General features: G+C 37.1%; 1 protein-coding gene across 7 annotated transcripts in view; it reads left to right on the plus strand.

Moving 5' to 3' along the window:
• Positions 1-13,545, plus strand: part of wnk1b (WNK lysine deficient protein kinase 1b) — a 153,613-nt gene that overhangs the window by 68,452 nt on the left and 71,616 nt on the right. For all 7 annotated transcript variants that reach the window (XM_049475036.1, XM_049475037.1, XM_049475038.1 and 4 more), the window contains exon 3: positions 8,832-9,004. In XM_049475036.1, the coding sequence (XP_049330993.1) occupies positions 8,832-9,004 (173 nt within the window). The remainder of the gene's footprint in view (positions 1-8,831; positions 9,005-13,545) is intronic.

Below are 13,545 nucleotides of genomic sequence, written 5' to 3' on the forward strand. Positions count from 1 at the left end.
TTCTACTGGAGCAAAAAAATTAAAAAAAGGCTGCTGGCGTGAGTCATTTCTCTTTCATTACAAATGCAAATCCCGGGGTTATTCAAGTGCGCAGTTATTTGGGGTAGTCTCGCTGAGACACTGTGGTAGCTCGTCTTCCAGACCCTGTAGAGGATTTGCAGATCTTATCCAGTGATTGGGCTGCTCCTTCTCTTTCTTCTCATCCAACACCTCCTCCTCCTATTCTTCTTTCTACACCTCCTCCTCCTTCTCTTTCCAACCAGCATGTGTGTTGTAAACAGCCTGATCAAACCCTGATTACTGCAGCCAGCGGTTGGTTCGTTGGATGAATGGGTGGGTGGGTGTGTGCATGTGTGTGTGTGATGGTCAATTAAACAGATGTTAAAGCGGCAGTTCGTATTATCATTTTGTTTCTAAACTGAAAGCAGAAGCATTTCTGAGTGAAGATTAAGGGACAAAATAGTGTTTAATGGTACCAGTTTGATGGAAGGACCATCCCTGCTAAGCCTAATACAAGTTCTTCTGTCCGAGTCACGCGTCTTTATGTACTTATGTCACATTTACAGCCTCTAAACGAGGATCCGACTCAGTTTTACTGAACGCAAGCGGCTGGTGGAGCATTGGAGACTTCAGAAGGTGAAACTCAGAGCTCAGTAGCTCATTCACTCATAGTAAAAACAATGAAATCTCTCTCTCTGACTGATCATAACCTGGAATCGGAATCATCCGCTCTGAATGGAGACCGCATCACACCCGCCAAGTTTAAAATAAAGATACTTACGCATGCTCTGTGCAGTTACCAATGGTGCATTCTCACCAGAGAAGTTGCTATATCGCCCAAATCCTTAAAAAGAACTTGCAGACATCAGCTTTAATGCATCCTGTGCATCTCTGTGAAAATGAGCTGGCGCGTAGCAAAATTCTTGCATAAGACTAGGCCTGTCACAATAATTACATTATCGACTTATCATTCAATAAATGGACATGACCTTAATCATTTTAATAATATTTCCGTTGTGTTTGCACTTACAAAATGCACTTACATATATTGTCACTGTGAGGGTGGCCACCATGACCCTGTAGTGCAGAAGCACAGAGAGACACAGACACAGGAAGTGACTTAAAACGTACCTTAATTAGGAAAAATGCTTTCCATCAACACCCAAAACTAACTCAAAGAAACATAGTAACGGCCCAGTGAAGCTCTAGTTGCTTAACTTTAGTGTCTCTTAGGTTTGTGTTGCCTCAGTAAGGTTCTTTATGCCGGTCCAACGCGGGTCAGCTGGGACAGACCGGGGCCAGTGCCATTTAATGGTTTTTAAAATGTCAACAATATTGTTTATCGCAATAATTTCTGGGACAACATATCGTTCTTAAAAAAAATCACATAAGACAGAAGTCTAAGCTTGGTTTTCCCATGTTTTCCTTCTACTTTAGAATTAACTTTTCTGCCAAACTGGCTTTTAGTAGAGCCAGAGTGGAAACAAAGTAGCCTAGTGTTGTTAATTTGATTTTAGGACTTTTAGAACTGGTCTAGCATCCAGTAGTATAATTTTATGCCTTGTGTGAGACTTTGTGTAATTTTCTCTCTAAAGCTCAGGAGAGAATTTTCCAGAAATGTAACCACACTAAAGCACAGGCCCGCTGTTGTATCTGGCTGCCTCAGAGTAGTGCGGTTGTTTACTGGCAGAATGCACAAGGTAGTGCGAGGTAGTGCGAGGCCGATAAGAATAAACATTTGATTGTCTGTGTTGAAGGTCATGTTATTTGCAACGAAGGACAAAGATAAAAGTTGACCTGCGTTTGTGCATCCACTGACAAAAAATATAAGATCTAATCAGCAGCCATGAGCTCATCTAAATCCAAATAAATTATGCCCACGAAGCGGAATAAGAAGACTATAAGAAGATGACGGTGTTTCAGAAGTGTTTCAGAGAGAGGGTTCCATAGTTGGTGATTTAATTTAGAAATAAAAGTTAACAAGAACATAGGCGACTGTATAAGAAAAGCTTAAAAAAAGCTTTTAGTAAATGCTGGAGTGGTGGTTTTTGAACTGTTCTGCAAGGACCCTATTATTTATGTGAGGCAGAATTGAGGTACCATATAAAAAGGCTTTCAGATATGGAGACAAATATGCCCAAACCAGGACATGTTGTGTTCCTTTAAACCACTTTTAAAACTCATGGTCAGTAAATGAGTGTATTTCCTTAATAAATCTACTTCCTACTGTTTTTTTCCTATTTTTTTTTTGTAACCATACTCTGATATCGTCCAGCAAAAAAAATCTAACTAGGCGGCAACAAATGCACAAAATTGCCTTCAATCAATTAATCAATTAACTATCAACAGAAGAAATCCTTTTTTGCATCCTCATTATGCTATTTAAGGCCAAACAAATAGATGGCAGAGAATCGCTGGCAGTATGGAGGCACAAGCCACCAAAGGAACCCATCAATTTGAGTATTTCCCTGTTAATTTATAATAAAAATTATAATAACCACTATATCACCATGGTTTAATGTGTAGTTTTGTATAACATGCATAAAAAATCGCTAGTACACACAAAGTGATCTATTTTAAGTGTGTATGTTTTTATTAATGATTATATTTTTGGCTTACAGACAATAAAACCCCCCCAAAAAATCATTGTCTCCGAAAAGTTTAATACTATATTAATTAAGACCAACTGGTGCTTTTGGCAGAGTGGACAGTGTGCCAAATCCTGCTGAAAAATAAAATTCTCCTCTCTCCAAACCATCAATGATCATCAGTAAAATTTACATTTCATTTGAAAATCAAGGGATCAGAGTCTGGAGGAAGAGTGGAGAGACACACAGTCCAAACTGCTCGAGGTCTAGTGTGAAGTTTCCACCAATCAGTGATGGTTTGGAGAGTCATGTCTGTCATCTGCTGGTGTTGATCCACAGTGTTTTACCAAGTCTAAAGTCAGTGCAGTTTTGTTTTCCCACAAAATCTCTACTAACTTTTACTGAGATGCGGATTTCATTTTCCAGCAGGATTTGACACACACTGCTGAAAGTACCAGTTGGTTTTATATAATATTCTACTTTTCTGAGACACTGATTTTTGGGTTTTCATTGGTTGTAAGCCATAATCATAATCAACAATAAAAGAAATCAATGCTTAAAATAGATCTCTCTGTGTTTAATACATCTATATAATATATGAGTTTCACATTTTGAACTGAATTACTGAAATAAAGTGACTTTTCGATGATATTCTATTTTTTGAGTACTGACCATGCACATCATTCAAAAGTTAAATACAAAATTTTAATTCCTGCATGAAATATTTCCATTTTCTTTTTATTCTTTTTATATGCAGTATATAAAGCCCAGTCGTGTGTAATTTGATGGAGATTGCTGGATGGTGCTGAAGCCAAGCACTTGGGCCCAGCGCTGCTTATATTGCCCATGTGAGCTTGTTTATGTTTATGATGTCAGTCAAGACAGTCCGCACTAATTACTCTATAAGCAGCTCCTGGCCAGCTGGCTGGGCCTCAAAACCCAACTCATTTTATTGCAATTAATGCTGGTTAACGTAAACAGACTCTTACTGTAGAGCCAAAACAGGTATGGGAGAAAATAGTAGTAGTGTTTCGCAGCCACTCGCCAACCTCTTTAATCGTTTTTAGAGCGTAAAGATCATGAGCCCACCTGTTGTGTTTGTATTTTATGCAGTGAGGTGTTAAAAGTGACACTTGGGGCTGGCTAAGAAAAGCAAGCAGTGCACCAGGCGCTGGAGATTAACACGCGCACTGCCCTCTAAAACACTCTCTGACTCACCGACACTCGTTCACACTTCCTGCTTCGTGTGTCTGCAGGCAAAAAAGAAAGAAATAAATAAAAAACGTAGAAAAGGACGTCTTAGCATTGTGATTCTTTTTTTTTGGTTTTAAGATTAAGAAGCAATCAATGGCTACCCCCCCATCCCCAACTCAGCATGGCGGCCTGCTCTACCGCCTCGGGACATTTTAAAGGAGACCTTTTCCTTTGCCCTAGTCAGGCATTGATTGGATTTTCTCCCAGACACTAAGAGATAGCAGATAAGATTCCCCCCTTTTCCATTTGCCTTCCCAATTCGCTCCTCTCAAAGTCATCAGTGTCATGTTTGGATTTAGAAACCTTTAAGTTTGTGGAATCGAGCTGAACTTGAGTATTCAGGGGGGTGAGGGAGTCACTGTGTATGATGAGTATGATGTTCTTACAGCAAATGTTATAGAGGTTGTGATTATGTTATGTTATAGACCGTTTCAGAGGAATATTCATGAGCGTAGAAAGTGACGTAGCTGTTCCTAGGACACTTCCGTTTAGCGGTAAACAGTGTTCAAAACAGTGGAGGTAGCTTTTTAATTTAATATGAATGCAAACTTCACCTAATCTGAGAGTCACAAACATTGAAAATCAGGTCAAATTGTTCTTTAAACAAGTAAACTATGGAGGACCAAAAATGACATAAGTATAAATAAATACACATATAAATGTATAAATATATAAATAAATAAATGAATAAATAAATTAATGTTGAAATGAATAAATATATAAATAAAGGCACATATAAATGAATAAATAAATAAATATATAAATAAATAAATACATGCACAAATAATTGTATAGGTAAATAAATTAATTAATAGTGATTCACATCTGGGTAGGTCACCTCTGGGAAGCATTTTAAATCAGAGGAAAAAAACTTCTCTCTTAAATCCTTATCAAAAGGATCAGGAAAAGAGGTTTGATCACTTTTTACTAATTTCTGACCATATGTTCGCTCTGTTTTTGGGAGACCTGCGAAATATGTGCTCTCATTTTGACCGCTCTATACTTGAAAATAGCGCCACCGGAAGCGTCGAAGGAACAGACATGCGCAGTAGCTTTGTTATTGTTTTCCTCAATGAAACGGTCTATATTATGGTTATGTGTTGTAAGGGGTTGGATTTAAATCTTAATAATTTCCAGATGCTCCTCCAGTATCAATATAACTATAGGAGATGTGTTTACAGGAGGATTTAAAGTGGTACACTGCATAAAATATATGAAAAAAATTGAGATGCAAATGCCTAAATGAAGCAAAAAAATCTGCCAATGGCATGAGCAGATTTTTCCTATGAAGATTTCTTTAAACAACCAATCTCAAAGTCTCAAAATGATTAAAGTAAGACTTAAATCAAGCCAAAGTTCCTTATTTTGTGGGTTAAATTTATACAGAAAAATCAGAATAACTTGACTCTTAACTTGTTTTATTTTGAGTTTAAATTACTTAAAACGAGGTGAAAATTCTAAATAAGACTGAATTAGATTATTATTCCTAAAATTAGTATAGCAATCTTACATAAAACAATGCTTATTAAGTCAAAAATTATTATCAGAGAAAAGTATAAGATTTATTGCATAGATTTACACAATATTAACATTATGTCAGTTTTATGGCATTTAATGGTCTTAAAATGACTTAAATATCGTTTATCACAATCATTTCTGCAATGATATATCATCCACAAAAGATTATTTTCATGACAGGCCTGTATACTGCAATGACGAATCACGTTGTGAAACAAACAAAAAAAAAAACTTCCAGTATATTGAAAACAAGTTGAAGTGAATTATGAAGTAATTTGATTATATAATTGATTATGTACCTGTGGCACAAAGTGGTTTATTTACATGGCGGCATTTACATCCCACTAGCGCTGTGGTAAGCGGCTAATGCTAATGCTGCTGCATCCAGCCTTAGTGCTGGAGAAGCTTCACTGAAAACTCACCCTTAGATAAAATATTGAAAATCTAAGCCTACTTGCTTACTTGTAAATAAACGGAAGTGCTTTACTCACCCAAATAAACAGTTTTCAGAAGAGAAATCTGTTTAGAGTAACATCCAGCACTCGTTTGACTTTATAAGAAAATGTACATTTTGTTTACTTAGGCACTTCTTCCAGCTTCCCTGTTAGAAGAAGGGAAACATGGCGACATCCTTGCTCACTATAAAGTAGGCATTCTTACTAGTGTCACTTAATGCGCCTTATAATACAGTATATCCTACTATCAGTGAATCACCATGGATGTAAAATCACAGTAGTGGTTATGAATATTATGGAGGGATTTACTGTGCAGTTCTGCTATGATTGGATTGATATGATTTATGGTTTGATTACGGACCTGGAAACAAAAAAACTTGGCTGGACGTCTTTAGGAATCGTTTTTTTTTATTGTTATTTTATTTTCATGCCCTTAATTTTCTTGTGCAGTTGTTTCTATATTTAAATGAAATAGTTTCAGGCAGGCTTGCATAAAACGTGGGATAGTTGTAATTGTGTTAATAGTGATAATTGCATTGCCCCCCTCCTCGCCTCAATCAGGCACTCTCTCTCTCTCTCTCTCTGCCCCTGTGGACACCCCTGCTCCTATGGGGATTAGTGGTTCTTAATGGCTTGCAGATGCTCAGTGCTGGTACAGAAGTGCTGTTGGAAAATGAAAGGCCGTGTCTGCATTAATGTGAGGATTGAGCTCTGGTCTCAGCATTATGTAGCTGGCAGCGAGCCAGCTGACCAGACAGAGACGGACTAATGCAGACACTCAGACTTGACTTAGCATTTGCTTCTTCTTAGAACTGAGAAATGCACTAAATAAGAGACCTGTGATGTTGGATGTGAGCCGTAGGCTTTGTGTGGATGAGTGTTTTTGAAGTGTGAAGGTCTGGAAGAAGAAAAGTGCATGACCTTGTGCTCCTTTCATAATTTTCCATTTTTTGTGGATAAAATCTTCCCAATAAACATTACGCTAAACGTAATTATTGTAATTTTAAGACCATTAATTGCAACTGATATAATAATAATAGAACAGCATAATAAAAGCAATCGTAATCAAGATTGGGAAAATAAATACTTTGTTCTTCAACTACTGCAGTCCATAATGTGTTTATAGGCTGTAGTCGCAGTTATTGGTATATATACGTATTGGTATAAGCATTTAGCATGACTGTCTAAAATACTGTTCACCATTATACTAGTGCATCTCAAATCAATTGAATATCTGTGAAAAGTTATTTTTATTTCAGTAATTCAGTTCAAAATGTGAAACTCACACATTATATGGGTGTATTACACACAGAGTGATCTATTTTAAGAGTTTGTGTAATATATATAAATTAATAATTATTTGTATTGTTGATGATTATGGCTTACAGCCAATAAAAACCCCAAAAAACAATGTCTAATTAGAAATGTTTAATATTGTATAAGACAAATTGGTACTTTTGGCAGTGTGGGCAGTGTGCCAAATCCTGCTGGAAAATTAAATCTGCATGCTTTCCTCTGCTGACAAGTTTTATGGAGATGAGGATTTCATTTTTCAGCAGGACTTGGCACACTGCCCACACTGCCAAAAGTACCAATTGGTCTTATATAATATTTTAATCTATCTATCTATCTATCTGTCTGTCTGTCTGTCTGTCTGTCTGTCTAAAAAATAAATAAACACTTAAGATAGATCAATCTGTGTGTCTCACATTTGTGAAACAAAGTAACTTTTCAATCATATTTAATTATTTATTATCCACTAGTATATTTGAACAAACAAATATACAAATAAACACAATAGATTATTTAATATCACAATTATCACATATTATTGAGGTAATATCCATAACTGGCCTGGTCATGTTGTTTCCTTGGCTCAGTCATATGACTGTGAATTCAGCCCGCTAGTCTGTGTTTGTGTGTGATGTTTACAGACATGCTTTACTCCGCATAGTAAATGTGTGCTGGGCTTCTGTCCATCCTGGCACTGCTGGATCTGTCCATGTGGGCACTTCTGACTGATGGGTGAGCTCTGGCAGGAATGTGGTGTTGGATTACAGTGTCTAAACCAGAGAGTGCTCTCACTGCGCAGAAAGAGAGAGACAGAGACAGAGACTCGCTCAGCAGCACAAAAGCTTTTTAAAGAAGGCCTGAATTTTCTATTTCCATATAGAACCACTCATCTGACATTACAGTAAACACTAATGTAGTGAAATAATGTGGGAATTCCCCATATTAAGTATAGGAAGTAAGTTGTATTGATTGGGAAGAGTTTTATTTTTCGATTTTTATAATGCAGATAACACAGACAGACCCTCAGAATTAAAACACTAAAACATATTACACTTTAGATTCACAGAGATGCATAGAATTGTGGTTATTTGTTGTAAATTTCTGCTTATATTAGACCTTTTTTGTAATTTATTTCAGTGTCAATTAAAAAAATATCAACATGCAATGTTTAATTGCTTGTATTATGGTTTAATACACACTAATGCATACAGTATATATGTGATATAGTATATATATTGCTGTTTTTAGCAAAACTGTCCAGTATCATTTATTTTACTTTAATCATGGTTATATGGAGATATATGTTGTGCATTATTATTACTATCATAAAATTCTGGATCATTGACTTCTGTTACAAATCTGATCAGATTCTTGTATTTTTTAATATCTCAGTTAGGGGTGTGCCATATCATATTGCATGCAATAATAAAATAAAATTTTCATTTTGTTGCAGTAGTGTATTCTTGAAAAAAAAAAAAAAAAAAAAAAAAAATATATATATATATATATATATATATATATATATATATATATATATATATATATATATATATATATATATTAATTCTGTGTTTTGTCATATCGCCAAGAGTATTGTTATGGCAAAAATACCTTGAAATATTGAAATATTATTTTAGGGCCATATCGCCCACCCCTAGTTACAGATATTTTTAATGTTTTTAACCATATTAATGCCTCGTCTCTGCTGTTTGTGTTCCTCCAGGACCGTAAGCTCTCCAGGTCAGAGCGGCAGCGCTTTAAAGAAGAGGCAGGTATGCTGAAAGGTCTGCAGCACCCAAACATCGTTCGTTTCTACGACTCCTGGGAGTCTCCCTCCAAAGGACGCAAGTGTATCGTGCTGGTGACGGAGCTGATGACTTCAGGCACCCTAAAAACGTGAGTAGAACATCAGTGCCTTTAACAAGCATGCTGAATCACACTCAGCCTCATTAATCTGACTGTAAATCATACATAATTTTGTACCCAGGTTTGTTTCAGAAGTATTGTGAAAGGTTTTCCAATCAGTTATTCATTCTCAAAAGCACAGCATTGGTTTTAATGTAAAGGGGACAGTTTATACCTCTTTTTACACAAGTTAGAATAGATCCATGGGCTACACAAAACATTTTCATGAAGTTCTTTGCACAAAATCACTTTCACATAAAGATAAAGATTTCACCAGATCTATTCTCACCAGTTTTTAGACCCTTGTTCAGAATAAGCCGTTTAAGGGCTCTGTCACTTTTATGCAAATAAGCTGTCGGTGGCTACGCCACATGTTTACGCTGGGCGTTTACCACACATTAGTGTTAGCTTGTGCTAAATGGGAAAACATGATCTTATTTTCCACAGGTAGTAGGTATAGATCCCTCCCTCAGAAGAAGTCTAATCGCTAATCTTACTGTGTACTGTACTGACGTTCTCAACCAAAATTGCTGAAATGTTGTTTCGTCAACTGATCAAGTGGGTGGGGCTCAGATGAGGGTTGGAGCCAGGGTGGTTCTATGCAGGTTGCCAGGTTGCCTTATCATGACGTCACAATAAGGAAGCCATTCAGATGGTTCATAGAAGCAAATTATTTCTAACACCAAATTATTTTAGCTGATTCACAGAAAATGGGTTTATATAGAGGCATCCAAAAAGTGAGTTTTGCATGGTATATTGTCTTTTAATTGTTTATATGGAAAACATGGGGCAGGTTAATTTTCACAATTGCTAGATAGCAGGGTTATACTCTTTCATGAGCTAAAAAGTATACCAACAGTTTTTCCCCAAAAAAGATAAAAAATGACGCATTATATTGTCTTGGTTACAGTATGGCAATACATTAAATCATAACCCCTATATCATGATGCGTATTGTTGTGTTATCAGGTTCTTTTATTGATTACACAGCTCTACTGCTATGTCATGTTCATATAAAGCATTTTTAACAGTTTCTCCTTTTGTACTGAGGTAACTCTGAGGTTACTTGCGTAACTTTAGCTTTGTTGGTTTTGTACATGTTCATGTTGTTTACCCCGAGGGCGTCAGGAATATTGTTCATGCCCTGCAGAGTGTGAGAACTCATTTACAGCAGACAGAACAGCTTCTTTTCACCTAACTGGAGCTCGCGAGCCGTGTGAGTCCGCCGCTGATCAGAAACAGCAGACTAAAAAGGCCGGTTATTGTCTGTTCGACTGTTATAAAACACAGATTCACAATAGAGTGGATTTACGAAAGTCCCCGCCGGTGGTGCAGGAGGAGAGCGGCGTGCCACCTCCATGTGAGAGGTGCACTGTGGGTCGCTGCCCCCTCGCCAGCTGCTGCTGCAGCAGATTCCACACATTCCTGATCTGTGAAGAGTGGAAGAGGCACTACTGTAGACCTGACCAAACAGAGCCCAGACTCAGGGTCAGCAGCTCCCTCATGTGGACGTGTGGATTCTGACACACACACACACACACACACACACACACACACACACACACACACACACACACACACACACACACACACACACACACTCTCTCACTGCATTTATTGGGGTTTTTCCATTAACTGTTTATTGACTAGGGATGTCCTGATCACATTTTTTCCCACTTGAATCATCCCAAAAAGAAAGAACTCATGCAATTTGTCAAAAAAAAAAAATATTATTTAAGAGCCACTAAACCCTAAACCATATATTATTTTCATTAATAGCTGAAATGTGTTCAAATAAGCTTTGAAAAAATACTTTTATTTTGCTAATTTCTGCCTCTGCAGCGCCCCCTCACAGGTTTAACTGTGCTATAGGTGAGGATGAAGCTCAGCCAATCAGCTCTCCCTCCTGCCCTGCCTCTAAACCCATACATCACCCAGTCCCCCTACTGTGTTGTGTGTGCATGTAAGCCTCCAATTTTTCTTTTTGGCTTTTTTAAATTTGAACAGTAGGAATCTAAAATATTAATGTAAATTAACCACTCAGTCTTTGTCAATCAATGAATTAATCAATCAATCAATCAAGCTTTATTTGAAATCGGCAGTACATTAAGGGTGACCCTCATTTACAATGCGGCCAAGCATTTACAGTATAAAAGGGGTTAAAAACATTGGATAAGAAATTAGAAATAGGAAAACAAATAAACATTTTAAATAAATAAGTTTATTGTAGATTAATAAAATGTATGTATAAAAAAGAAAATCTAAATAAATTAACATAGAAATTAAAACATAAAAAGTAAAGAATTTCTCAAATTTAAAATATAGAAAAAAGGATCATAGTAAAAGTAAATGATACAATAAAGTGATGATGATGATTGATAAGAAATGGTATACAAGATATACAAATATACTTATATAAGATTCTTTATCAAACATGAAGACTTGCGCTCTGACACAGGATGCTCTTACCACGTTTTTAATCCTACCTTGTGCTTGTGCTTATGTTTGTCGTGTCGGCTGGTCATGCTGGTGCTGCACAGGGCGTGCTGAGTTCATGGTGAGCGGATGAGCCTGCAAGGGGATCCCCCTCCTCCCAGTCCCAGTCATGCACAGTTAAGTGTCTGTGTCTGGCCTGTCTGAGCACTAATCACACGCCTCACAACAGCACAGCACCACCATGACCACAAGCAGAGTGAGGGGCCGAGTGTGAAGGAGAAACCATCAAAATGAGATGAAGAATGAAGAAAGCAGCAGACTGTGAAAAAACTAAACTAATACTAAAAGCTAAATCTGGTCCAGTCCTGGTCTTGCTAAATTACCACTCCTAGCCCTTATTCAACTCACCTGATGATCCCATTAATGAAGGAGCATATGTTTAGGAGCATCTCAATTAGTGGTGGGGCGATATGGCCCTAAAATAATATCACAATATTTCCTGGTATTTTTTGCAGTAACGATACTCTTCGCAATATATAACAAAACACTACTGCAATAAAATAAAAAATACATTTTATTACTGCATATAATATGATATGACACATCCCTAACTACAATTAAAAAATATAAAAAAAAGAATATCAGATTTGTAACCAAAGTCAATGATCCAGAATGACATGATGCTAAGAATAATGCACTCCAAATATCTACATACATCCAGGATTAAAGTAAAATAAATGATATTGGACAGATCTCTAGTATAGATATATATAATGGGAAATGAGAACAGTGTGATTTTTGTTTTCTTTTGCTAAAAACAGTAAAAAAAAAAAAAAAAAGTAGTATCCTGATGTGATAATTAGGGGTGAGTGATAAGGCATGATGTCTCAGGGTATATTAATGTTTTCAAAAAATCTTCAAAAATCTTAGTGATATTTTTGCATTCAATACAATTAGAGGCTCCAAATTTTCTAGTATTATCAGTTGGTTCGAATCCCAGTCATGCTGCTTGTCATCAGCGGCCGGAGTCTGAGAGAGCACAACTGGCCATGCTCAAAATGTTCAAAATTATTGGCAATATTATTGCAGCTATTACAACTAGTACTAGGAATACAGTGGGTGGTAGTGATCATGATTAGCAGCATCTAATGGCATTTAAGCAGAAATAATATTTACTATTTATTATTTGGCATGCCAAAAGTCATGGGAGACAGTACCTGTTGCCTACTGGATAAAGTTTCATTGTCATAGCTGTCTTTTTAATAGCTGCAGGTTGTGTTTATTGTGTGTGTTTTTCTTTTATTTCTGTAAATTCACTTTCGTTTAACTGTAGAAGCTTCCAGGAAGCTTTTCTTTTTCTTTTTTTTTTTCCCCCTCTGTGGGATCTGGGGTAAGAGGTCAAAAAGTGGGAGTGTCCCAGCTGCATACCAGGATACCTGATCACTCTCTGTGATTGTGGGACAGTGAAGACCACACCGAGAGGCTTTTGTCCTGTTTGTTTTAGCTTATGTAAACTTATTTGCTCACCTTCCCGCGCTCAGCAATGAAGATTTACCAGTCTGGCCCCCTGAAGAGCTGGTAAACACCTTTAGAGAAGCAGTAGGTCTCGTCCTGTATTCGCTCGGCCGGAGTCGAGCAAACAGAAACTCTGCTGGGCTGTTGGCTGTTGTGTTGGTAAAGCTTGCGTTGTGTTTAGCATTTCTCATTCTGTGGAATGAGCTGGTGGAGATGTATAGAGGAGATAGGGACTTTTGTGCAGATGGTGAGCAGTAGGGCTCTGTGGGGGGGGGGGGGGGGGTTGATGAAAGATGAGACAGTTTTGCTTCAAGCTTTGTTACACCCCTGTTTTCACTCCTGAGCTCACCTTTGGCTGCAGGCCCACATGTCGCTCATACTCCAAAGCAGCTGTTCCCCCTTTTTTAACCTTCTATACTGTCTTAAATACAAAGGTGTGACAGAGGGTTTTTTTAATTGAATGATTTCACAGAAGAGTCAATTTTGTTTTTATAAATAACCTTTTAAGTAAATATGATAAGTAAGAGTGAAAGTGAGTGTGAAGACACTTTAAAGGAGAAATCAAGTGTAAAATGGACTTGT

Source organism: Astyanax mexicanus, chromosome 2, assembly GCF_023375975.1.
Source record: "Astyanax mexicanus isolate ESR-SI-001 chromosome 2, AstMex3_surface, whole genome shotgun sequence".
Classification (NCBI taxonomy): domain Eukaryota; kingdom Metazoa; phylum Chordata; class Actinopteri; order Characiformes; family Acestrorhamphidae; genus Astyanax; species Astyanax mexicanus.